Source organism: Amia ocellicauda, chromosome 10, assembly GCF_036373705.1.
Source record: "Amia ocellicauda isolate fAmiCal2 chromosome 10, fAmiCal2.hap1, whole genome shotgun sequence".
In the NCBI taxonomy this organism is placed as follows: domain Eukaryota; kingdom Metazoa; phylum Chordata; class Actinopteri; order Amiiformes; family Amiidae; genus Amia; species Amia ocellicauda.
The window spans coordinates 13,804,292-13,829,654 of NC_089859.1; the positions used below are offsets into that span (position 1 = coordinate 13,804,292).

General features: G+C 41.7%; 1 protein-coding gene across 2 annotated transcripts; it reads left to right on the top strand.

Moving 5' to 3' along the window:
- The first annotated feature begins 1,180 nt into the window (after positions 1-1,180).
- Positions 1,181-24,873, top strand: bcorl1 (BCL6 corepressor-like 1). 2 transcript variants are annotated; one of them, XM_066715054.1, is made up of 13 exons: positions 1,181-1,409; positions 10,160-10,309; positions 11,938-12,028; positions 12,679-15,321; positions 17,131-17,269; positions 17,485-17,892; positions 18,527-18,738; positions 19,363-19,599; positions 20,255-20,421; positions 21,019-21,164; positions 21,346-21,423; positions 22,410-22,572; positions 22,901-24,873. In XM_066715054.1, exons 2-13 carry the CDS (start codon positions 10,224-10,226, stop codon positions 23,196-23,198), a joined length of 4,668 nt encoding a protein of 1,555 aa, XP_066571151.1. In that variant the 5' UTR covers positions 1,181-1,409; positions 10,160-10,223; the 3' UTR covers positions 23,199-24,873. The 2 variants fall into 2 exon arrangements, with proteins under 2 accessions (XP_066571151.1, XP_066571150.1); XM_066715053.1 differs by lacking the exon at positions 1,181-1,409 and adding an exon at positions 7,712-7,842.
- Positions 24,874-25,363: the final 490 nt, after the last annotated feature.

Consider the following 25,363-nt stretch of genomic DNA (forward strand, 5'->3'; position numbering starts at 1 on the left):
GAAAAGGTTCAGTTCCTCAGTCTCTCAGTAGGACGTTCCCTTCAGACCTGGAATAAGTCTGGTTGCTCTCCTCTGAACTGCCTCTAGAGCAGCGATATCTTTCTTGAAGTGTGGAGCCCAGAACTGTACACAGTATCCAGATGAGCTCTAACTAGCGCATTGTACAGTCTGAACATCACTGCCCTTGTTCTCAATTTTACACTTTTGACAATATCAAGTGCATATACTATATGGGCCAAAGCAAAGGCTGCAGCACTGACACTTATGTTAGTCCCCTTTGACACTTTTATGTCCCCTACCACACCTTTGTAATCCCTTATGTCATCCCTTATGAATTGTTTTGGTCCCATTTGATATTTATTTGGTAGCTTATAACATTTTTTGACTGTATGCCATTTTCTGGCCAGGTATGACACTTTTTAGTCGTGTGTGGCATTTAATGGTCCCCTATGACATTATTTCGGTGATGGTCTAGTATGACACTTTTTGGTTGTGTATCGCATTTTGTGGGCATATAAGACTTTAGTCAGGAATGGCATTTTTATTGCTCCCATAAGATATTTTATGGTCTTATGATACTTTGGTCGTGTATGTCATTTTTGGTTCCATATTAGTTGTTTTGTTCTCCATAATTGTTGGATGTACTGTACTACACTTAGCCTGTCTTTCATTATTGGGGTTGTATTTGCCTTGGGGGTTATCTCCACTGATAAGTTCAACTGCAGAAGGAATGATATCAGTTTGGTTTTGAAGTAATGTAGTGCTATGTAATACAGTGCAGTGTAATATACTTTATAGTACTGTAGTGTTATATAATGCTGTGCACAATAGAGCATTGCACTGAAAACAATAACAATGGCCTTGTAGTCGTAAAGTCTGTAAACCAACATATTTGGAAATAAAAACATAATCGGGTTATTGTTTGTTTATTTTATAATTCAAATGATGGTGTATCTGTTTGAGCAGAGAAATGCGTATTGCGAATACCAGTGCTAAAGCTGCACGATAGTTGCTGCAAATCAAGAAATGTAAATCGCTTTCAGTTAATGCACTAAAATTAATATGAAAGCATATATCAAATATACATATCTGGTGGGCTAACAGAGTTTTCCTGTGTGTGTGTTTTTCAGTTCCCAAACGTCCGAGTACAACCTGTATTTATTCACCTGTAGGATGGATCCTGCTGGCTTTAGGACCCAGGGTGCGCGATTTTGTCTCCAGCTGCTGCAGTCTGAAACTGGCAATGAGGGAAGATCGCGGAGAGAAGCCTAAATTTCACCCCGGATTTATTCCACTTTAAAATCATATTAGACCCCCGAAACGGAAGCCCAAGCGGCTCGCAGCCCCCTCCCTGCCTCCCCGGGAAAGCGAGCAGCCGGGACCAGCTCGAAAGCAGCCCCGTGCTTAAGGTAAGGCGGCGCGATACCATTGCCTTTGCTAATAACAAAGGCGCTGCTGGCGAGCGAGGGGGCATTAAAGGGGGCATTGCAGAACGCCATGGGGGGCGACAGTTACACTCTTTCAACTTTCTATTATTATTGGTTTGTGCTCAACTCTGTACATATAAACAGGTGTTTGTTTGCCTATGCTGCATGTAAATATGACGGTATCAATTCTGCAACCAGGCTGCTACCACTGTGTCACTTATAGTAGCCTACTACCACACTACTAGGGGGATAAAAGCTTTAAAACAAATATCACCATCACTTGTTTATTGAAAGGGACACCAGTGCTTGTGTTGCACTCTATGCATATGCCCAATTTAAGTGAAGGAGCAAAGGGGAATGGTATGACTGTCATTTGAACTTTTTCCTTCATAGGCAGTTAAAATGTGTCTTTTTCTGCACCTTTTCTTCCTCTCTTGCTCTTCTCCTCTCTTTTTTATTTGGTCATAGTTAGATAGCCGCTTCGAGAAAAGCTAAGGCAGTAGCCTATCTTCTCAAATCTAGGCGGTTATTTTGTCGAGCTGTCTTGAATGTCTGTGTCTTTTGGTTAGATCATTTTAAGGTTTTTGACCTAGGACCTCTACCCTAGTTATGGGGATGATTGGTATGTGCCATTTGGTTTCATATATGTAAACAAGAACCCCACAGTCTGCCGTTCACTGAGTTGAATGTGGATCAAGTGGTGTTAACAATTGTCTTGTATTTAATACAAACGGAACTTCACCGAGAATTGCTGCTGCTGTTTTGTGTTAAGATGGCAGGGAGCATGGGACGTTTCCTCTTGACTACTGACTCTGTGTATTTGATTGTACAAAACTGCAAGCAACTAAATCAGTGTAACCTAGTACAGCAGTTTAATCACACACATTGCGTCCCCTGTCGAGACAGCATTATATATATATATATATATATACACACACACACACACACACTATAGGTTTCCATTGTTGACTTCCCAATATATTTATTGACTTGAAACGACCTTTTCCGGGATGTGGTGATTGAAAACACACTGTACTGTGTTGTCCTCTATGTAGAAAACTGCTCAGATTATATCTGCGCCGGGTTTCCTATTTAAATGAGTGTCATGGTTTCATTTCACACGCCGCAGACCGAGATTCCCACACTACCTGTCAATGTAGTCTGTATTGGCGTGTTTTGATGCCAGCTTGTCATCGACGGTGCGCCGGTAAGCGCCGGGATGGCTGTCCGTGCTGAGCCTGCCTGTCGCCCCGCGATCCCGGGGATGAGCCGGTGCCGACGTCCTTTATTTAGACCGCGCAGCCCGCCTAGGAGAGGCTGCAATGGGGTGGATATCGCACACGGCCGTGTTGAACCAAACACTGTTTTGTAGTTTAAGCAATGTAGATGAATGTCATTTTAAACCTATACCTTACCCTGCTATCATGTTTTTGTTTGTGCTTGATTTTGTTTGTTAAAAAAAAAAAAAATTCAAAGCACTTTTTTGAGTACGTGTGTGCGTATATGGTAGGAATACAGTAACCCCAACGCGACAAACCCAATCGCGCTTTTCTGTTTCCATTAAAAATAAACAAACGCATCAATAAAATGAGATTATATATTAATTTTGGTTTTGTGCGAAGCCAGTGTGTCGCTGTACTGGTCGGCTATATCCACGGGTTGCTTTTTGCGTCACCGTTATAGTGCTGCATTAGAGAGCCTAATGAAGAAATAGGTCACCCTTTGACAGTTGTGTTTATGTTGATGCCTTTAAAGGTGCTCAGATGCATACCTGGATGTACTGGCAGCAGTTGTAGTCCGCTGCCCAGCTGAAGTCGACACTGTTTTAAGTCACAAAATACTCGGGCATTTCTGTCGAGATGAGACCACGAGCAGACTCGCCGTGAACTTGCTTTCATTTTCATCAGACACATCTCTGTTGTATGTGTTTCAGTCAGGCTGTGTACTGACCAAAATAAACAAGCAACCACGCTGTGGCTACGATATCCTTTTTCTTGTTCTTTATTTTGATGCTATTTCACGTATTGCTTACTTTTCTAGGTGTGCGAGATTCTCCACGTTAATGGCTGCAGTCTAAGGTAGCAGGCTATTTGTGTTTGAGAAGGAAGGGGCTTTGACGGGCCTTGCTCACAGCGCCCCGACGCACTCATGCCTTAACCTGGAGTGACCTTGTTGTGCAGAAACGGGGCTCTGCGCACCCCGCGTTATTTCTAATCTGCATTGCCTCCTCCCACCGAATCAAGCCAGATTTCACCAGAAATGCCCGTGCTCCCTTGTTACGTGTCGTCCGCCTTGCCACTGTGTAGGACTGGGATAGTGTACAGATCGCGGAGGAGTCTGCTAATTGGGGATTTTAATAAATACAATTTGGAGGTTTTGGTATTGCGGATTGTACCTCGCCAGATGTATGCATTTGCGCAGGCTACAGTCGCTCCTGCATAGGTTTTCTTCATGCTTCGAGTGTTGTTTCCTTGTCAAAATCTTTTCATAGTGCTTAAATATAATGATTTTATTGATGAATTACATTCTGCCTGTGGAAGCAACATAGCCGCATGTGTTCTGATCTGGCTTTTTCTGTGACATAACCATGGACATTATTTTTACAATAAAGCAGTTCAAATAGATGCTTTGAGTGAACTGTGGGTAAATGCAAGTATATATTGTGACCATTATTAATAACACTAAAACTGCTACTAACTAATAATAATTATCACAAAATGTTACATCATGTATCTCTACAAAAGTTGATATTGGTTCACAATTCGCAACTGCAACAACCCACTGCTGGGCCTCCGGCTTTAAAAAGAATAGCCCATGATTGTGACCTCTGTTCAGCAGACTGGGCACAAATCAATCCAGTACTTATGTCCAAAAAAGTGAATTTGAAGTACTTAAAATATTGTACCAACATAACAAAGTAACATTATAGACCAAATATCCATCATCATTATGCACTATGACATCTCACACTGACCTTTGCACAATCCTGTTTTAATAACTTTTTTTAATAGTAATATACTGTGTTTACATAATAGATTGTTCAATTGTGGAGCCCAGCATGTAAAGTGTAGCACAATATATTACTACTCACCAAAAGTATCACTGAAGCACTGAAATAACAACTAAAATATGAGAGATGACCTAAAGCAGTGTTCAGAATCAACGTAAACAGCACCACACGTTTATTTCAGTTTTCCCAGCGGCATGCTATGCACCAGAACCCAGATTCTGTGTACTGCAATTAGCAATTAGTAATTTGCAACATCCCTGTAACACATTGTTGGCAAACCTATAGGGAATACTTAATATACAGCACATGGACGTCCCCAAAAGTCTGTTGTGTGCTTTGTACAAAAAGGGAAAGGAAATGATATGTCCAGCTTTCCCCAAAAGGATTAGGCTGACATTTTTTATGTGATTCCTTACAGACAGAAATTACTTTATGGGGGGACCGGAAGCAAACATTCAACTTGAATAACTCAATAACTCAGGGACTTTGGGATTCAACCTGCTAAATGTAGCAAGGGGGAGAGAGGGGGCACTTTACATAGGGAGTGCCGCAGCTTTAATTTCAGTGTTTTCAAGCCAGCAATTGACCTGTTATTTCACACACAGGTGATGCACAATAAGAAGCACTGTGATATGTATTTGTTTTGTGTTTACGTGAGTACATCTAGGAGGAGACTTAGCATTGGTATGGGACCATTGGAAATAACAGTAAAAAAGGTTTGTGAAGACTAGTTTATACCCATCAACTAACCCATATACTTACAGCTACTAGGTTATGAGTTGTGTTTGTTCTTAATTTTTCTGAATCTGGAATCTCAATTTTAAGTAATATATTTAGAATAACACAACAGTAGTAATTTTATGCACATGAGCACAAGAGTTAATACTGCTTTACATTTTGCATCAAAGAAAAATAAAATAAAATATCACGGTAACAGCTGAATTATTGGTATGAAATGAGATGCTACATAAGAAGTTACAATCTTTTGGGGTCATTATTACATTTTATGGTGCTTAAGTTCACATGGATAAGACCATTATCAAATAATGTAATACCACAAAAAAAAAATTGTAATACTTTCACAGGATTGGTGCAGATAGACATAAGATAACTAACAGAAAAATGGCAAGCTTCATAAAATATACCACAAATATTATATTAACTAGACCACACTACTCTTACCTTGTTGGACTTATGGGTAACACTTTAAACTAATGGTCAGTAATTACATATGCATCAATGTATGAATACCACATTGACACATGAATACCTCATGCACTTCATCTGTCTGATGATCACATGAGCCCTAACCATAATTCTAACCTTAACCATCTTACACATGTGATTTACATCAGAACTCAGATTAATTGCATGACATATTTTTTTGTTAATCATATGGTATTCATACATTCATTCTTGAGGAATACTGACCAATGTTTTAAGTTTAAATAACATATGGACTCAAGCACCATACAATCATACATAGGCGTAGGTTTAGTGGGGGACGCTTCCTCCCCAATGTTGAGAGAACGTTTAATAGTCCCCCCCAATAATATGTACCCGGCTCCATAGGCGTAGTGGATGTGTCCCCCCAATTCGGAAACCAAACCTACGCCACCGGAATCAGAGATGCCTTATAAAACCATGCTCATTGTTTTTTTTAGCATTGTGCTTTTCTGTTTTATTGAAAACCCATTTGGTATTTGTGGTCTTCACTGAATTGACCATCCATGTTATGTTATCCAGGCTTGTATGAAGTCTGTTAATAGCCAGGCCTGTCCCACATGTGTCCTGTTTCAAACCTGCTTCAGACATTAGATTTTGGGCATGTTTGCATGTCACTAAGAGGGGGTTGATTCCATCTAGGCTTTTTGGACTTTACTTGCTGACCTATCATTGTGATTGTATGGATTCGTAACCTGGTTGCTAACAGGAAAGGTCTTATATTAGGGTGTGTTATAAATCATTGTGATGTTGTCCTAATTCAGCCTGGAGTGCACAGATGCCAGACTCCTTGCCATGATTGTTTTTCCCTACTACTGTACCTCATGTATACACTGACTTGCACTTCAGTATATATTATCTACAGCAGTATCTGTGGTGAATCATTTACGAAGGGCGCTATATTAAATGAATACTTCAGTAATTGATACATAATGTTGGAATAGTTCGATTTTAACACTAATAGCGTAATGTAATCGGCAGATGTTTGTTTTTACATGTTACATGTTTTCACCGCTCTTGAATTAAAGACGATTTAGTATGATTATTCTCGGATTTGCATCGTGCAATGCCTCCCAAAATACACGATTGCTTACGGATTGACTGAGGTAAAGTTTTTGTTAAACCTATTTTCTACGTACAGATGTCAGATTAAACTCGACACTGGTGAAGACTTCAAACCATCCTACAGTGTAAACTTTTGTTTCTGAGGAGTTTAACTTCACTGACACACATTTACCTTTATTTTATGGCGTTGGTTATTCTGCCCCTTCTAAGTATTTGCTCGGATACAATTCCGAATATCCATAAACTTTATTGTACTTATTTATTATTGTTTGTGTTAAAATAACCTTCATCAGAGGACAAATAGTTAGCATACAGCAACAATATGTATTGATGAATCAGCGACCTCGTTCCCTTAGTGTTGATTTTAACATTATTAATCCTTATTTTACAGTAATGTTATATCAACGTTTATGTTTAACAATGGGTTAAGTATGTGCACATCTATATGTCTAGCCGTTTTTTAAAGCATGATCTGCCGCCTGTGGTCTATCTGCATTTGAAAACACGTTGTGTGCGCAATAGTATGTCTTACACTGCGAGGCACTTTGAATCATTTACAATAGTTGGGTATAAATTCATAAGCCAGCCGCCGGGTCTCTGCCCTCGTGTTAATTCCGCTGCAATGCTATGAGAAGCGCTACCTTTTCAGCTGCTTATTCTTTGGGCACTTCACACTGACTTCAGCATGCTTGTATTACCGCTGGCAGTCACATACTTTCATAGAAACTATTCCTCACGGTTCCTTATTCATAAATAGCCAGCCTCGTTGCCTTTATTACCCTAATCTCTATTTTCACTTTGCCACTTAAGCTTTTCAGTTTAGCGCACCGTTACGATCCCCTTTCCCCTTGAGCGGCTGGGGCCTGCGTTGCATGCTGGGGCCTGTAGTCCTTACTCCTCCCTTGCGCAAACTGTCACCGACAGGGCGTGGGTAGCGAAACACTACAAGTCCCATACTGGCACTCCTCCATCTGCCCCTCTCTCCCATCGGAGATGAGATACGGTACGGACTGTCTTGACGAAACCCCCCTGGACTTTCGGAACCGAAAACGGGGAGCGATTAGTGAACTGCAACCGACCAGAACCAAAAGAAGCGGAATTGACTCTTAATTTGATGTAATTTGTTTCCTAATGACATTAAGCAAACGGAAAGGTGGTTGTTTATGCAATTTGACAGAGCTGGCTAAATTGTACGAATTTATTTATCCAGCGCTGGAGTCGAGAGAGATCGGCTCGGTGTGATCTTATTTTTAAACCCAGACACGGGTTTTGTACGGTTTATGGGAAGGCTGCGTGTTACATATGTGCTGCCCGCACCGTCGGATACAGATATTTCAACATTGCCAAGCTATGTGTAATGCAGTGTGATATTTGTAGCGAAGGTTGACTTTGCTGCGCAGGGATCTTGCATCGCCTGTGTTATTTTGATACATTTCGTTAGAGTAACGTTACTTACTACCGCACACAGATACACTGTAACAACTTGAGTTGAGCTGCTCGGGTGGGATCTCGCCGTGTTTCGGGACCCTAATTTGACTGAATTTCAGAGGGAGAAAAAGTGTCTTCTGTCCCCTTGGACTGGTGTAGGCTATATTTTTCCACACACATTTCGTACAAGGACACGAATGGTCATATTGTGTGGATTTAAAATAATAATCTCCCTATTGATGTAGGTTATAGCTTTCGATGTCATTTGATACCTGTTTTTATTTCATTGGAGTTTAGTTTGTTGGTATGTTTGCCTGTCGATTTGATGGTACGATACACGGACGGGTTAGTCGTTCGGCCACAGTGTGTGTGTTTGTGTGACTGTGTGTGTGTGTGTAGTGTGTGTGTAGTGTGTGTGCATGTATGTGGATCGCCTGTGTCGTTTTAAGAAAGACAGTTTTGACAGTTGACTTCGAAAAGGTTTTCTGTTTCTCTGCTGGCTCTTCTTTACAGCATTTGTTTTGCTTCAATTTATCCTTTTAGAAAATGCATGGTTTAAAGGTGTTCCGAAAAATAAGTTTATTCGCATTTAATTTGCATTCGCATCACCTGAGTAACTAAGCGTGCCTGATGTGGGTGTAAGCTGTTTAAACGTTGGCTACGTATTCGGAGGAACACCATTACTGTTCAGGTCGTACCTGTACAGTTTTCAAATACCTATATTAACATCTACAAACAAACACAATGTAGTGACATGTCCTTAGCAATACTGTAATACGATAAAAGATAGGTGTCCTATGTTAGTGATGTAGCGAATAGCCGAGAGAAGGCTTACGGCACGATGCCTCAGTGAGGATGTTTTATTTGTGTTGTATTGTTTCATGATGTGCAACATCATCCAGGGGCTTTAAAACTGACGTACACTTGGGTCAGTGGCTGTGGACGGCGTGCCTAATCCCTGTGCTTACTCACAATGCCGCTTCAACTGGGGAATACCATTTGGGAAAACGGTTGCTTTGAGACTGGATAGGTGGGCTGTTGAAGCAGAAAAGGGGAACTCACGACCGTCTTTTAGTTTTGCACAATATTTAGGAAGCTTCTGGCTCCACTGTGTACATGTTCTCCAATCTTTACGTTGTGAAGGCTACGGGGTTGTGCAATGTTATATTCATTCCATATTGATCAAGTAAATGTCTAATCAAATGCTAAATTAACATGTACATCGTCTTTTTATTTTTTAAATGAAACCTTGCCTTATGCCTTTTCTGGAAACAAAATTTGAGTTTGACTGGGTATGAACGTTGCCACTGTATTTGGCGTTTGCGTTTGCTATCTCTTTTTAGTCCCTCTTGCAATGTCTTAGGTTTATCAGATTCTGTCTGTGTAGGTGACATCTTACTAGCGTGTCGATTTAGTGAATTCTGAGGAAGAGTCACATTTTAAAATAGCATTTGTCAAAATAAAGTTTGGTAGAAATTTTAGTTGATCATGGATTTGCACAATCTTCAACAGATGAACACAACTACCTATGTGCGCCACTCGTTTTGTACGTTAAAGACAACCCCTTATGAAACGATATGCAACGTACCATGTTTAGACAAGACTCCTTTGATTATTGCACAGTCAGAGCAAATCAACTTGTTATATAACTAGTTTGTAGCTTGGTGTAAGGCTGAGAGCTTAACCGAGGTACAGTGCAGAATTATCAGTTTAACAGGATGAGTTTCTCTAAGCATAGTCCCAGTGGCAACTGTAAGGTACAGAGCTTGCTAATACATACAAATAAGTTATACAAATGGGAAACCTAAGTTATTCTAGGTGTTCAAAAAGAAAGTCTTTGTAGTGTGAATTGTAGTTATTTCTTTGCAGCAATTGTTTTTGTTGACTTATGAAAGTTGATGTAACCTATTTTATATTTAGTTATGAGGATGGACTTGTATTAGTATTTCTAGGTAAAAATACTTTTGATGTTACTGAGGTGCTGCTGTTTTCTGGGATCCTACAGTGTGCGTGGTGCTGAAGCAGAGAGGAAGGGATCATCCACGCCCCCCCCATCTGTCCTGCCTGCCATGGTCTCCGCTCCCCCACTCTGCAGCAGTGTACACGGCTGGGTCACTGCCGACCGCATCCGCATGTGCAGCATCAATGAGGAACGGTGAGGGAAGCAGACACGCCCTTTGGTTAAAATGTCTAATTATGGTAGTAGTAGTTTAATACAGATCAGTCGGGCAGGATTCTATGGGGCATGAAACCTGTTCATGTGTTGGGGTAAATGGCAAAACAGAAGGCTTGAGTCTTGAAAGGTTACGGCCTCCTTTTGTCTGTCTGTCTGTCTGTGAGTGTTATTTACCATTTGTGCTGTCTATTGTCCTGTCTAGTGTTTCTTTCTTTGCATGTTTCTCTCTCTGTCTGTTTGAATACACATCTATAAGCTTTCTAAAGATGCATTGTAGATCTTTTCTCATTCAGGGTTGCTTTTTACTAAAACTGGATCTCATGCACAAGCCCTTTAACATGCATATTCTCTACATTTTATTTATTTATTTTCTACAAAAGTTAAGTTTGATGTTTATGGCTTCTGAATCCAGGGTCTTGAGCTTTAGGAATACCAAGAAAGAGGGACAATTGTAAGGTTAAGCTTTGGTAAAAGCCCCTTGTGTATCATGAGGAATTCATGATTATTGGAAGTAACTACAAACACGACATGTGATGTTCCAGGTAATCTGCTGTATTGAATTACTGTTATGATTCCAAATTGTACACTCAGATCAGGGCTTATCCCCCTTGAGGCTCTTATAATGCATTGTTTTGTGGGACCTGCATGATAAATAAAGAGTTAACCATTCAGGGCCCTAGCTCTAGCTGCTATGGTTGAACACATTGGGATTTCCCTCCTGAGGAGACTCTCTTACAAATAATGCATTTCTCTTGAGCTTCCTTCTTTAAAATCGAGGCACCCCACACCCACACCCACACCCACTCACTACTTGCTGCTAATTGTTATAAAGGCAAGGAGAAAGAAACCCAGCAGGATCTGAACCGCGTAACTTGATCAAAACTGTAAAATATTAGGTTAGGCTTGGAATAGTTTTTACCCACAACACGCTACAGTGGCCTGAGGGTGCTGAAGGGAGATTATAAATGGCCCTTCATCATTTCAAGCCTCTGGGGGGAAAATAAATAAATATGGATGGATATGTGCTGAAATTGTTCATTTATGGTGCTGAATTGTACCTGATGAACATTCCTGGCACAGGTGGCTCTGCAATTATTATGTGGAAAGAAAGAAACCTATTTTCTAATATATTCAAAGGCTGAGGATTTTAAAAGTTATTTAAAAGTGATCCAGGTGAGCATTTACAGTAGCCAGCTCAATGTGGTTTTAATCTCAACAGTGACACGAATCTGGTTCACCTTAGCTGGCTTCAAAAGAAATCAGATGGTACATCCCTGAGGAGTGTGTATTGTGTGTCTGCTATAAAATGGAATTAAACATTGAAGTGATGTACAATTCTTCTCCTTTGTTTCAAGCGCTGAACAATTTATTTTGGCGTTTGAAGCATCACTAGCTAAGTGTGTCCCCTACTGAAAATGTCCCAATGGATAGCTTAATGAATAGCCAAGAGCTCCCTGACAATGGCACTAGAAAGGGTAACTGCAAGTTAAAAATACACAGGATGTGATTATCTGTAGTTGTGGGGTCATGCAGGAGATTCACCTTGGTAAGCCACCCCACCACATACACACTGTCTGCAACACTGATGTGTTTTGTGTATTTCTCAGGAGAGCATCGTACACTGACGAGGACTCCTCCAGGGCAGGTGTGCAGTCAACACCTCTGAAGGAATGTTGTGTTAACAGCACAGTTGTGCAGGTAACGTTTTCCTGCTTGTGAGTTTATAGGAAAATTTGTACAATTTTGATGCTGATGTTAAAAAGATATAATACAAAATTATATGTAATGGAATTTGGATTTATTTTAACGTGCTTCAGAAACAAACAGTCTACATGTATTGCAAGATTAGTCAGATTCTACATTTAAATGTAACGTTTAATGTTTAAGATCACCACTATACTAGCCACAAAATGATGTATTTTGTGGCATTGATAGTCAAGTTCCATTCAAATCCCAGTAAAACAGGTTTTCATTCATCTTCAGAAATAGATAGTTAACTTCACATAATAGTAGTAGTGTTATATCATACCTGTGTTTGTGAGTCGATGTGGTGTTTATTTTCAGTTTCTCTCTTTGGGATATGGATTATGGGCCCCCCCCCCAGATTCACATTTTAATGCCTATAACTACTTGTGTGTGTTATTCTAAGAAATTATATCTCTAATTGAATTTTTTGTATCTTATTATGCTGTTAAGAGGAAAAGTAAAGATTGATCATACCAGTCACATGCAGATTCAGGTACTTACTGTATGAAATGAGCAGCTGGTTTGAATTATTGTTCCTGTTATCATTCGAGTATCAGGAGACAGGTGATCACCCTTTTTGTTGTTTTTATTTTGTTATCCAGCTGGATCCCATTCAAATGAATGTAGGGGATGGAGGCACAACTAACACAGAGGTCAGCACTAACAAGTCAGTGGAGAATATGGTTGGGAACCCACCTCCTCAAGCATTACCACCGGAGCTCACAACGGATGTTCCTCATGGCCAGCCGTCTAAGCTGACCCAAGATCCCATAAATACAGATGTTTCTCCAATAGGTGAAACTTTAACACAGTGTTCAGAAGTTCTGCTCTCCCAGCAGCACGACAGCACTTCATCTTCCAACCCTGTTCTAGTCAGCAGCTCAGAGGGCCCCAAACCTAGTGTGGATGGTGTCATCTCTTTTCCCTTGCAGCAGCGGTCTTGCAGAAAAATAGACGGCCCGGATGTCTCTCTGAACCCCAGCTTCAGCAAATCGAGTCCTACAAAGAGGACAAGCCTTGCACATACACAGACCCAGCCAGTGGTCAGTATTCCCCCAGGATTTCAGTGCCCCTCACTCTTTAAGCCAGGTCAGCCCATAGCCTTCATGCCCTCCCCTGATTACAGCTCTCCCTTGTGTAAGATATCTTTGCCTACCAGTCTGGGCTCCATTGCTGCTTTAAAAGAAGATGCAGCCTCTCAGTTCATTCCAGAATGTCAATTACAGACTTCATGCATGACTCCACAGCTACGCAGCTTCCCTTACCAGTTCTCCCTGGGCAGAACCCTCTTGCCTGAACCCAAATCCCCTTCAGCGGCACAGAAGCCGCTTTGTGGCTCAGTATCCATCAGCAAGCAGTCAAAAGCAGGAACAGAGCACTTATCTTCTTCAGATTCTGTGACTCCACCTTCACTTGCCCTTCTGATGAAGCAGCCAACGCTGGCTTCTGCACCCCCACCTTCTCTATCACTCTCTCCTCACTCCCCCATTTGCTACAGTCCTACAGGCACCCCCTCCGTTGCCAACATGACAACACATAACAGGCTGCTGAACCACTTAGAAAACAGCCCCTCCCACCTGTGTGCTGATAAGGCACCATTGGTGTATACCCATATGAGGTCCCCTCCTGTGGAGGAGAATACAATTGTCTCCCCCCCTGAAGGAAGGGATGTGCCCCTTGATTTGTCCACAAAGTCCAAACGTCAGAAAAGCAGTAAGGATGTTTGCAAAACCTCGCCAATGCTGGAGCTCCCACTAGTGGACGCTGGCCAGAAAGATCCTGTCTCTTTGAAGTGTCAGGGCCAGGCCACCAGTTTTGGTTCTGCTGTTCCTTATGCCATCTTCCCTGACACCCTGAGAAACGGTGCTGCTCTTCCAAAGAAAACACAGGCACTGGAAGCCCCTGCATCTTGGGCAAAGAGCTCTCCACAGGGATCCATCAGTAACCTGCCAGGGACATATGTTGGTGTGGCAAGTCCAGTCCTGGCCTCAACCTTGCGCAACAAAGATGGGAAAGGCGCTGCTTTTGTGGATGACCCGCAGAGCATTGCCAAGCAGGAAACTATCTCCATCATTGACCAAGGTGAACAGCTAGGATCTAGGGTAAAGAAGGGGCCACTTGTGACTAAGGATGCCCTTCAATCCCTGACTGCCAGGCACCCCAACAATAACTGTACCGGTGGAATACATGTGTGCCCACCCAAGGATGTGTTCTCCAAAACTTTACCTGTTCCTGCTAACGTACACCCTCATTGTAAACTAAAGAGTGATAAATCTCTTGTCACAAACTCTGCTACTGCTGACAGGCCTGTGTTGCACCAGCCAACAGTATTTCCTCAATCTGGAATCCCCACACAGGACAAATCTATGCAGGGTAGCCCTCATTCAAGGGCAGGGATTGTCAGTGACTGCACCCTATTTAAAAGTTCCCATCATAGCATAGCTAATGGAGAAGAGGAAAAATGGGATAATACCAAGACCCCATTGTCCAATCTGGAGTCCATTGTGAAGCAAAAAGCATTGGAGATTTCAGGGTTTACTTGCGAGACTGCTTCTAATCTGGGGTCTTTAGACTCCAGGAAGATGGAGACGATCACCTTGCATACTGAAGACCAGGACACACTATCTACAGAATCAAGCACAGGAGAAATACCACTTTCCAAAACTAAAATGAAGAGAGATGGAAAGATGGAGTCCTTGGGCACAGCTTCTATGAAGGCTACCTGCAAACAAACAAAAAGGAATACACCTGATCTTGAGACTTCAAGTAAGAACTCTGACAAAACGGTCACAAAAGCAGAGAAAACAAATCCAAAGCTCCTTCAAGACAGCTCACTCACTTCTAGACTGAGCACAAAAAATACTTCAGAGCATGCTAGCAGTGGGCAGAATGAGACTGACTGTGGGGAACCCAAAACACCGCAAGAATTGGAAGATACAGCCGGAGCGAGGGAGGAGAGGAAGACTGAGTGTCTTTCCCCCTGTGTGAAACTTGAGGGCATTGCTTTATCCGTCCTCAAGGGCCGGTGTGCAGCTGTGTCCGAACTAGAGAGGGACAAAAATGGAACCAAAGAGGTGAGGGCGTCTCCTTCCAAAGGGAAAGAAACTGCGAGCAAGTGCAAGAGGCTTTCTTTGAAAAAACAGGCTGAGCAGTCCCCTGAGCGAGGACGAAGGACGGCAAAGTGCATTAAGAAACTGCAAGAAATGGACAGTGCTGTGGTGAAGCAGGAATATCAGCTTAAGAAGGTACTGATGGGTCTTAAATTTAGTTGTGTATTTTTCTCCTCCCTTGTCTATGCCTCATATCTTTCACAGATCCACAATTATGGTTCTATAGTTTTGTCACACAGAATAACAGGATCAAAGCAAAATATTAAACATTCCTTGAAAGACCACATTATATATATAGTTGTCCAATTTTAATTCTTTATTCATTATATAGTGTTTCCCATTAAGAATGTCATATGTAATGAAATTACATAATGATGTAATTATAAAGCAATTAACATATGAATTACATTTAAGGGTCTTCTGGAAATAGTTTGTATCTAGGATTAATCTAGTAGTGTGTAATTCCTCAATATATATTATTTCATGTAAATTTATTTTTTATTATATATATATATATATATATATATATATATATATATATATATATATATATATATATATATATATATATATATATATATATATATATATATATACACACAGCTCTGGAAAAAATTAAGAGACCACTCCAAGTTCAGAAATCAATGTTAAGTGGTCACATTTTTTTCCAGACACCCCCTTGAACTGTTTTCACATTTTGTTGTCAGTGCCTCAGAGTTTCATGCAGTTAAATTAGAATTTTATCCACTTATATACACACCATACTCCACAATGTTAAAGGGGGAAATATTATATATTAAAAATAAAAAAAAATCATAATTGGATAAGCAGCAATTACAGCTGTTAGTCTGTTGGGATAGGTATCTACCAACTTTGCACACCTAAATTTGGCAATATTGGACCACTATTCTATACTGTTCAAAACTGTTCAAACTGTGAAGTTCCTTAGGGAGTGTTGATTGACAGCAATCTTAAAGTCATGCCACACATTTTCGATTGGATTTTGTTTCGGGATCTGACTGGCCCACTCAAAGACATGTCCACTCCACTGTAGTTTTGGATGTGTGCTTCGGGTTGTTGTCATGCTAAAAAGTGAAGTTCTGTCCCAGTTTCAGTTTTCTTGCAGAAGGCAAGCAGATTTACCTCAAGGGATTTTCTATATTTTGCTCCATTAATTTCCCCATCTATCCTGACAAGTGCCCCCATCCCTGCCCATGGGAAACATCTCATAACATGATGCTGGTGTTCTTTTGGTAAAACACTGTGTTGGGTTTGCACCAAACATAAGGTTTTGCTTTAGGCCAAATAGTTACATTTTAGTTTAATCAGATCACAAAACGTTTTGCCACATGGCTACAGAATCTCCAGTGTTTTATTTATTTTTTTATTTTTTTCAACATACTTATAAAAAGGTGGGCTTTCTTGAATACCATACAGTCCAGATTTGTAGAGTGCTTATTGTTGTCACATGCACACTTTGACCAGTCTTGACCCTAAAAGCTCGTAGGCCTAGCTCTTGCAAAGTTGTAGCATCTCTGATCTGTTTCCTTCTTGCTCGTTCATCCAGTTTGGAGGGACAACCTGATCTAGGCAAGGTCTTGGTGCCATACAACTTCCACTTCTTAATAATCACCTTGACCATGCTCTAAGGGATATTTAAGGCCTTTGATATTTGTTTATACCCATCCCCTGATGTGTGCCTTTCAACAGTTTTTCTCTGAGTTAATTTGAAAGCTCCTTGGTGCTCCTGGTTGAGTTTGCTTTGAAATGCACTACCCAGCATATAGAACCTTTATGAACTGCTGAATTCATCTTGAAATCATGTGCCTCACTACAATTTAACACTGGTGGAAGTCACTTAACTTAGTGTGTGATTTTGAAAGACACTTATCCAATAGCAGAGTTTAGAGTTAAGGGAAGATTTCTGATGTATTTGTGTTGCAGCGGAGGAAACGATGGGCACCTGTGATGGATGAGAACCAAAGTGAGGTGCCCCCATGCCCGCAGACTGAGGGTTCTAAGAGGAAACGCAGGAGGCGGAGCAACATGGCCAACATGGAGCCACTGCCTCTGAACATAACGGGTATGAAATGACTGCACGGCCTTATGTTTATACCTACAATCACTTCAGTACAAGTATGGATACTACAGCTCTATAAATAGCAAATGTTATTGGATTTATTTAAATCATTTAGTCCAGGTTTGAGCTTTACAGTTACAGTGTCAGTGCTAGGTTTGCAGGGTATAAGAGAGAGAGGGTGAAACTGTCTTTTGAAAGCAAAAACTCGTGTTACGTAGGTGGCCCAGGAGGCTCGTTCACATGCCTCAAGAGCAGTGAGGCCTCCGGCAGTACACAGAAGAGTCCAGCTGGGCTGAGCAAGGACACGGGCTCAGCGGAGATTGGCCATAGACTGCGGAGGGGTCGGCGGCGAGCAGGGGAGGCTCAAAAGCATGACCGGAGCAGCTTGGCCCCTCCACCCCCCCGAAGGCCCAGAGGTCGGCCGCGCTCACATCCCCTGCCCGACCTGGGAGACTGGGGGGCCTCCACTTACAGCGAAGGAGAGACCCCTGCAAGAAGGAAGAGGAGGAGGCGTAAGAACAGGAAGTACCAGAATGGGGAGTACATCACAGAGCGTGACCAGGCTGGGGAGGAGGAGTTGGAGGAGAGCTCTGTGACCACACGGCAGGCAGCAAGGGCAGGGGCAGGTACAGCACAGCACGACACAAACACCCCGGCTTCACTCTGTCCAGTCCACTGTCATACAGAACAATGTGGTCACCCCTCAGATTGATCGAAAAGGGCAGAGGATTACAAGGTGTCTTCTGGTCCTTGTGATGTACTCCACTTCCCCACACTGAGCAAATGATCCACTCCCCGGAGTCAGTCAGGTTGTTTGAAGAGCAGTGGGAAATATTCAGACATCATGGAATCCTGCTGGGACACATTAAGGTCTATTATGTTTCCACATGCTACACAAGTGAAATGAAGTCATATATTTGCAGGAAAACAAGCAGATGAGTTTAGCAACATTTTTAAAGATGGCACATGGGTCTTGTCATTTTGTCTCGCAGTACTCAATGTCACACTTTGGAAGCATAAGAGCCAGCTACCTTCATTAAGCTATTAAGTGCATCATTTATCACATTAGAAATTGTAAGCATCTTTAAGATCAGTTAAACAGAAAGTGCCTGAAAAGATTGATTACTTATAATTAGTTGTTTTTTTTCCCTCCCACTTATAATGAATTTGATCTGTCAAAATTAAATTCACCATTTCCAGGTTCCTTGCTGCATCTCCTGAATTTGACCCTGATTTTGATTTGTCGTTGATTCCATACAGACTTCAGGGCCGCGGCAGGGTACACCCGTCACAGTGCCCCCTTGCCTCAGAGGAGCCCCAGCCCCGATGCCAGCTCCCGGAGGGTACTGCTGACCCGCTCCGCATCCCTGCGCCGTTCTGAAATTCCTAGTGTGCCCGAGCCCAGCGACAAACCCTCGGGAAAGAGGAAGTTTAAAAGCAAACACCTGGGAGACGGAGAGGAGGAGCGGAGGGTGAGGAGAATTCAGAGGGTTTCCACATTGAGACTGCTCTTAAAACGTCTCTGCATAATGGAGGATGTAATCTGTATATCTGAAGTTAAAGGCCAAGACAAAGGAAGCAAGCTCTCAATCTTGTTGTTACAAACAATAATTAATTTCCATGACAGTAAAAAGTCACTTATCAGGTCACTCTAAAGCTTATCTGGGACTCAGTCTTCCTTGCACATATTTTGTAGTTTAAATTGCTCCAGAACAATATTGCACATGACTTTCAGTTTCAGTCCTATGCCAATGCAAAACTGCAGAATGCTAACTTTCCTGTTTTTTGTTACGTTGTTTTACAAGGAAATTAATGGTAAAGATGGCTGTTTCATTTTAATTAAAGGCATGTTTTATTCTCTATGCAGGAACACAGCTGGTTTATCACATTGGCAGTGATGTCTTAGAATAGAGTCACACTGCCCTCCTCTGGCAAAAATAATATCTGGAATATATCATTAATTTTGGATGTGGAATACATTTTTGTGTCTTTAACAGAGCTGTGTAAAATAAGTGTGTTAGGAAATTGCATATACTTTACATCACAATGACATTTTTCCCTTGCGTACCTTTTTCACTTCAAAATGGACATCCTAGGTGAAGACGCGACGTGGAGGCTCTGGCAAGCGTTCTGCCTCTCTCCTCACCGTGCTGGAGAGCCCCCCCACCAAGAAGCCAGTAGCACAGGGTACTGGCAGGAGAAGCAGTGCTGGGAAGGGGGTGGTCTCTGAGTCCCCCACTGGCCGGCCGATCCCTCCCGAGGCTCGCAGACTGATCGTTAACAAGAACGCTGGGGAGACTCTGCTTCAAAGAGCCGCCAGATTGGGATACCAGGTACAGCTCCTCCCAGACACCTGCAGGCTGCCAGCACAGTGCTTCACACATTCTGGCACACTAAAGAGAAACCAATTACAACACCCATCTTTACTGTGCTCTTCAGGAGTGTCCTGAGAAATGCACACATTCACAGGAAATGGCTTAAGCCATCTTAAGGCAACATACAATTTCAGACACAGCCCCAATATCCATCACTTGTAAAGAAGCTAATGCTATTTGGAAACATTTCTTTAGGATTGTTAGTTGATAGATTTAAATGTTTTCAGCATAAACATCGAATGCAGGATTTATGTGATAGTTACAATTTAATTCCACATCCTACACCAGATCCGTGTTTTCTAGAACATTGAATTCAGAACTAAATAATTATTCAACCATTAAAAAGCCCCCCCCCCCCAAAACAAAAGCAGTACACTTTTTCAAGGGCTTAATTATCCATTCTGTCATCCGATCTGTTCCATTTCAGTGCTTTGTTTCAACCGCCTCACTCATTATCAAATTGATTTCTAATCCGTCCAAGCGAGTGAGGGAGTGCTTGTTTGCAGCAGTGTGATAAGGAAGGGGTGCATGTACGGGAACATTACTGATTAGCTGCAGTGTCCGGCCTGGTTACTGGTGTGACTCCTCTCTGCCCTGGCGCTGTGTGTTGCAGGAGGTAGTGGTGTATTGCCTGGAGAAGGAGGTGTGCGAGGTGAATCGCCGTGACAATGCAGGCTACACAGCACTGCACGAGGCCTGTGCCCGGGGCTGGGCGGGCATCGTCACACTGCTGCTGGAGCATGGGGCCGACGTCAACTGCAGTGCCCAGGATGGCACTCGGTAAGCACGGGCCCCTGGGAGTTAGGACCAACTTGTGCTTTTAAAGTGGCTCTCACAGTCACATGACAGGGGGTCAAAGTTTAGAGTACAGAAGATGAGGAATAAAGGAAGCAGGCCATAAATAATAGGCAACTGACACTAATCTTTAGAGTTGGAATTCTGCATCCTGTTTTAAACCTCCCAAAACTTGCACAGGCCTATAATCATTCAATCGGGAAGAAATACGTAATGCTTTGATAGCTGTGTTTGGTCAGTCCCAACTTGGAGACTGGTTCGAACAAGTAATTTTCGTAAGAAACTAAGGGGTATGTTCACCAGGTTTAAAATAATTCAAAGAAACATTAATTTGATTAATCCTTTGTAAGGAAATGCAACAGTATTGTTTCAGAAACCAATGAGACTTATATGTCTTATAAGTCCAACCAGTTGTTAACCATGCAATTTTATAAGAATACCTTACCACCTGTTTCTTATAAATTAACTGAGTTTTGTTTGTTGAATGACAGTTTTATAGACAAGCACAGAGGGTACAGTTTAATTCCACTATCTGTATATCATGTGCTTGTTGGTAATGAACTGTGATGTGGTCTTTTACAGCCCTATTCACGATGCAGTGGCCAGTGACAACTTGAACGTGGTGCGAATCCTGCTGGGTCACGGTGCCGACCCCACTCTGGCCACCTACTCTGGACAGACCGCTCTCAAACTGGCGCCCAGCCCCAACATGAGGATGTTTCTCACAGGTAATTGTGTACTCTTGCATCCCACTGTAGCCATTTTTGCTTGGTTGAAGTAGCAGAATGATGGCTGGAAAGTATTTGCTAGTCCCGTGGCTTTCTAAGGATATCTACAGCAATGAGGAAATTACCTGTCATTTATCTTTAGGCCTGTACCTCTGCCTCATTCTCTTCCTTTCTTTTGCAGAATACTTTGCAGATCTGGAGGGTCACAATGCAGATGACTCGAACCTTCACTGGGATTTCTATGGGAGTTCTGTGTTTGGTGAGACCGTTGTTAGGTTTAATTACACCCCCAGAATTTTTCCAGATGTACTATTTTGCATACTGTCACCTTGGTGTGAAAATGTCCATCACTGCGATAGCCAAGTCTATCCTATGGCTATATTGAAAATGAATCGCAGACATTTCGTTTGGCCTAACACCAATGCTTATGTACTGTGTAAACTTCAATTAAAGTATTTGTTTTTGTGTATTTATGAAATTGCTATCTAAAGCATCTACTATTATACCATCCCAGATAATGAAGTGTCCATCTTGTTAGTGCATACTGTCAGATTTACAGTTCCACTAGGGGGAGTAATGAGTTTTATTCTGCAGTAACCATAACCACTCAGAAAAAGCCTTTTCACTTCACTAATCCTGGCACTGGGAATTGTTTACACACCAGTATTGTTCCCCGAATTTAACGGAGACCTTAGTGTATGCTTGGTCGTATTAACACAGTATTTCTGCAAATATGTACTTTCAAGCTTACGCAGTACAACACATTCTAGGAATTAAATAATATGTATAATGCTTTAGGCAAAAATAAATACTTGCAGTAACGGCTCTTGATCAGCTAATTGAACTAAAAACTTCTACCTTTTGGTTAGGTCTGTTTAACTTTTCAGTATTTGCTTAATTTTATGATTTGTGACCAAATTTGTTATTATTAAAAGCTGAAAACAGTCAGCTTTATATATAATTAGTTGTAAATGAAATAATGTAATCTCTGAATTAAAATTTGAATTATGTAACAGTAAGGAAAACCAGGTTTGGGAAATGTTAGAACACAGAATTATAACTAACATTCCCAAAGATGTATGATATGTGTGCTGTACCTTCAGAAGTGCCTTTTCCCTAATTGTATATTAAATGCACAGAATCTGATTGCAGCTTTCAACATCTGGTGCATCAGTTAGGGAAGGGTGTTGCAGTGGGAGGGGGTTGCTCTTTCCGGTGCAGTGAGACGAGCGCTGTGTGTTACAGAGAGTGACAAGGAGGTGTGCTGGGACTTCCTGCTCTCGCCACCAGAGGAGGAGGAGGAGGGGGAGGAGGAGGAGAAAGTCACAGAGGAGGACTGTTTCTTCTTCGAGTTTTCCACAGAGCCCTTGCTGCCCTGCTTCCATGTCCAGATGACGCTGTCACAGGGGTGAGTTTGAGACCAACCACCCATGTTCACTGCTAGTAATACATGCTGACAAAGACCGTGTTTTTATATCCAAATTCATACTATTTCCTCCCCCCCTACCTTCGATCGTTTTTTTCCTTTCGCATGACTTAAAATAAATTTGCAAATAATTAGGTCAGTGTTTCATGTGCAGGAATAGGTGTTAAGACATAAGAGTATGGTATAGGTTTACAAAATCATCTGCCTCAGAGGAAGCTAAGCAGAAGGATGGGAAATTTACTTGAGATGATGACACAGCTTGGTAGTAATTTCCTTTATTTACATATATGTACATTTGTGTCCGTTTCAGCTTCTGCAATTGGTTTCTTCTCGCCGATGTTCTGAAGCGTCTCAAAATGTCTGCACGGATATTTAGAGCCCGATACCCTCACTTTGAGATCGTCACCATTTCCCAGGCCGAGTTCTCCAAACAGGTGTCTCTCAGCCAGCTGACGCCCCTCCCAGATGAGCAGGCGGTCTGTGGCAGTGAAGGAGACAGCCCTCTGGAGCTGGTGCGCTGTGTCCCAGACTTGCAAGGACTGCTGGGCTCCGCTGTCCAGATTCTACAGGAAGAGCTGGTGGACACAGGACGGCGTAGCAGCCTGTAGCCTCTCCCAGCCGTCAGCTTTGCAGGGCTGCACTCGCTGACCTCCGAGCAGATGAACAATTCTAGATCAAAGAGGTGTGACCGCAGGTTTTACTGGAGGAAGGGTAGGGGCTGGAGGCCTCAGGCGACATTAAATTTCAGCTTCTAGGTTTCATTAAAAAGGTATTTATTTTTAGCGAATAATGAAATTGGTGTTTTAAACCTTTTTTTTTTTATCTTAAACATCAGGGCTACACTTTGAAGTTTTATATGTGTGAAGTGAAGGTTGAATTCTTTTGTTTTTGAATATTGGTTTTCTTTAAATGAAATTAACGTTCTCAGACAGGGATAATCCTTGGATTTTGTCTCAGCAAACTCCTGTGTGCAGCTAAGAAGCTTACACTGGACTAACCAAGGCAGCAGGGATAGTGTCAGATGGGTCTTTGCTAGTCTGTGGCTCCAGACCTTTAGAAAGCCTTTATCCCAAGGACTGTGCATCCTTAATAAGTGTCCTACTGTGCCATTTGAAACAATAAGGTTGTTTATAAAAACTGGAGGTGGTAATCCAGAGTAAGAACTCTTATAATTTATTTTTTGTTAATGGTAATCAAAATTTATATTTTGGGTCTGGTGTCAGTGTCAAGGAAAAAAAATCTTTGAGGTTTTGTAGGCTTCCTCATTATTTTTTGCATACATTAGCATATGGGTGAACCACAGCTCTGTTGTTTGGCCACAAGCTTTCAAGGGACAAGACTGATTTGAGAACTCACTGGAATTAAGTAGACAGTGCTGTTGAATCACGCTGGCGGTGGCTAGATTCTCAATCGATTTGCCAGGCTGGAAGCAGCGTTAGCCTTGACAGAGACGCAGACATAGTGTATGACCATCCACCTTCTGCCCTTTCCTCCAGAGACCCAAAGCCCACATCTTACCCTGCAAAACCAGAACAAGTGAGTCTTGATGTCTGTACATTTTTGAACTTTCGTGAGAGACAGAAGTTGCACAAAATTAGGACGGGTTTGTGCTCCTATAGATGCCCTTAACTCTGACCCGCATCCTGCCTCGGGAGGCTCATGGGAAGGATTGATGACCTCTGTCCTTCCCATTCTTCCCCCGTCCTAATGGTGTCATAGCTTCTGCCAAGTTTGGTGGAAACTGTTTTATTTACAGTGTTTGGTTTGTTTCCTTGCTTTATTTAATAGACTTTGTTATGATTAATATATTTTACTTTTTTTTTTTTTTTTCTTGTGTTTTTGTCAAATGATTTAATAAGATTGCTTTGTATGGTTGGTGCTGTAAATGAAACATGATATAATTTTTCCTTGTTTCAAAATCTTTTTTTTCTCCCCCCACCCCCCTGCATATTTTAACAAGCAAAAGTACAGTTTTATTGTACTGGTGCTAAACTAGATTTTGTGTTTGACAATCAATGAAGTTCTTTTTGAAGTTTAAAACAATAAATAATATTTAAAAAGAAAAGAAATATAGAAATAAAGAAACAAGGACTTTTGTTTTCCTGTGCAGGTGTTAACCTGTTCTGTGGCAGTCAGGGGGTGATGAGTGGACAGTGAAATGTCACAATGAAGTACCAGCAAACATGCTGCTATTATGCGGTTTGAGAAAAGAAGGGGAAATTTTAAGCCTTTTTTCTTTTTTTAAAGAAAAACAAATGGAATAAAGCATGATTGTTAAGTCTTGCTCGTGGTGTTCATTGTAAATAAACAGAACATTTATTAAAATTGCACCAATTCATGATATCCCAAACAGACGCACCAGTCTGCCATTAATTTATTAGAATATTTTATCCTTTGGCCACAAGGGGGCACCGATTTATTATGATTTATTTCTTGGCAGACTCCTTATCCAGGGCGACGTACAGTTTACAAAAGTGCAGTAATACAATTCAATACAAAATTCAAACGAAGCATTAATACGAAGTACAATTAAAAAATTACAAAACTGCAGAAGTACAGTTAATATACAATACAAAGCATACATCTAGTTCAAAGAGGTATCGTGATGCAGTAAAGTCCTGGTTAAGAAGTAGTTGTCCCAATATGATCCTGCCTCTGTCTCTGCTCCCCTGAATGTGCCTCCTATGACCAGCTCTTTGTGAGGTGCACAGTGCTCTGATTGCTATCTGTAGAAAGTTGGGTGGTGTATTCCCACTAAATGTAGCTTGGACAT

Coding starts and splice junctions, on each gene's coding strand:
- bcorl1 (XM_066715054.1), top strand. CDS start 10,224: ATGGTCTCCGCTCCCCCACTCTGCAGCAGTGTACACGGCTGGGTCACT. Junction 17,270..17,484: donor ACTGCCTCTGAACATAACGG/GTATGAAATGAC, acceptor CGTGTTACGTAG/GTGGCCCAGGAGGCTCGTTC. Junction 20,422..21,018: donor AGTGCCCAGGATGGCACTCG/GTAAGCACGGGC, acceptor GGTCTTTTACAG/CCCTATTCACGATGCAGTGG.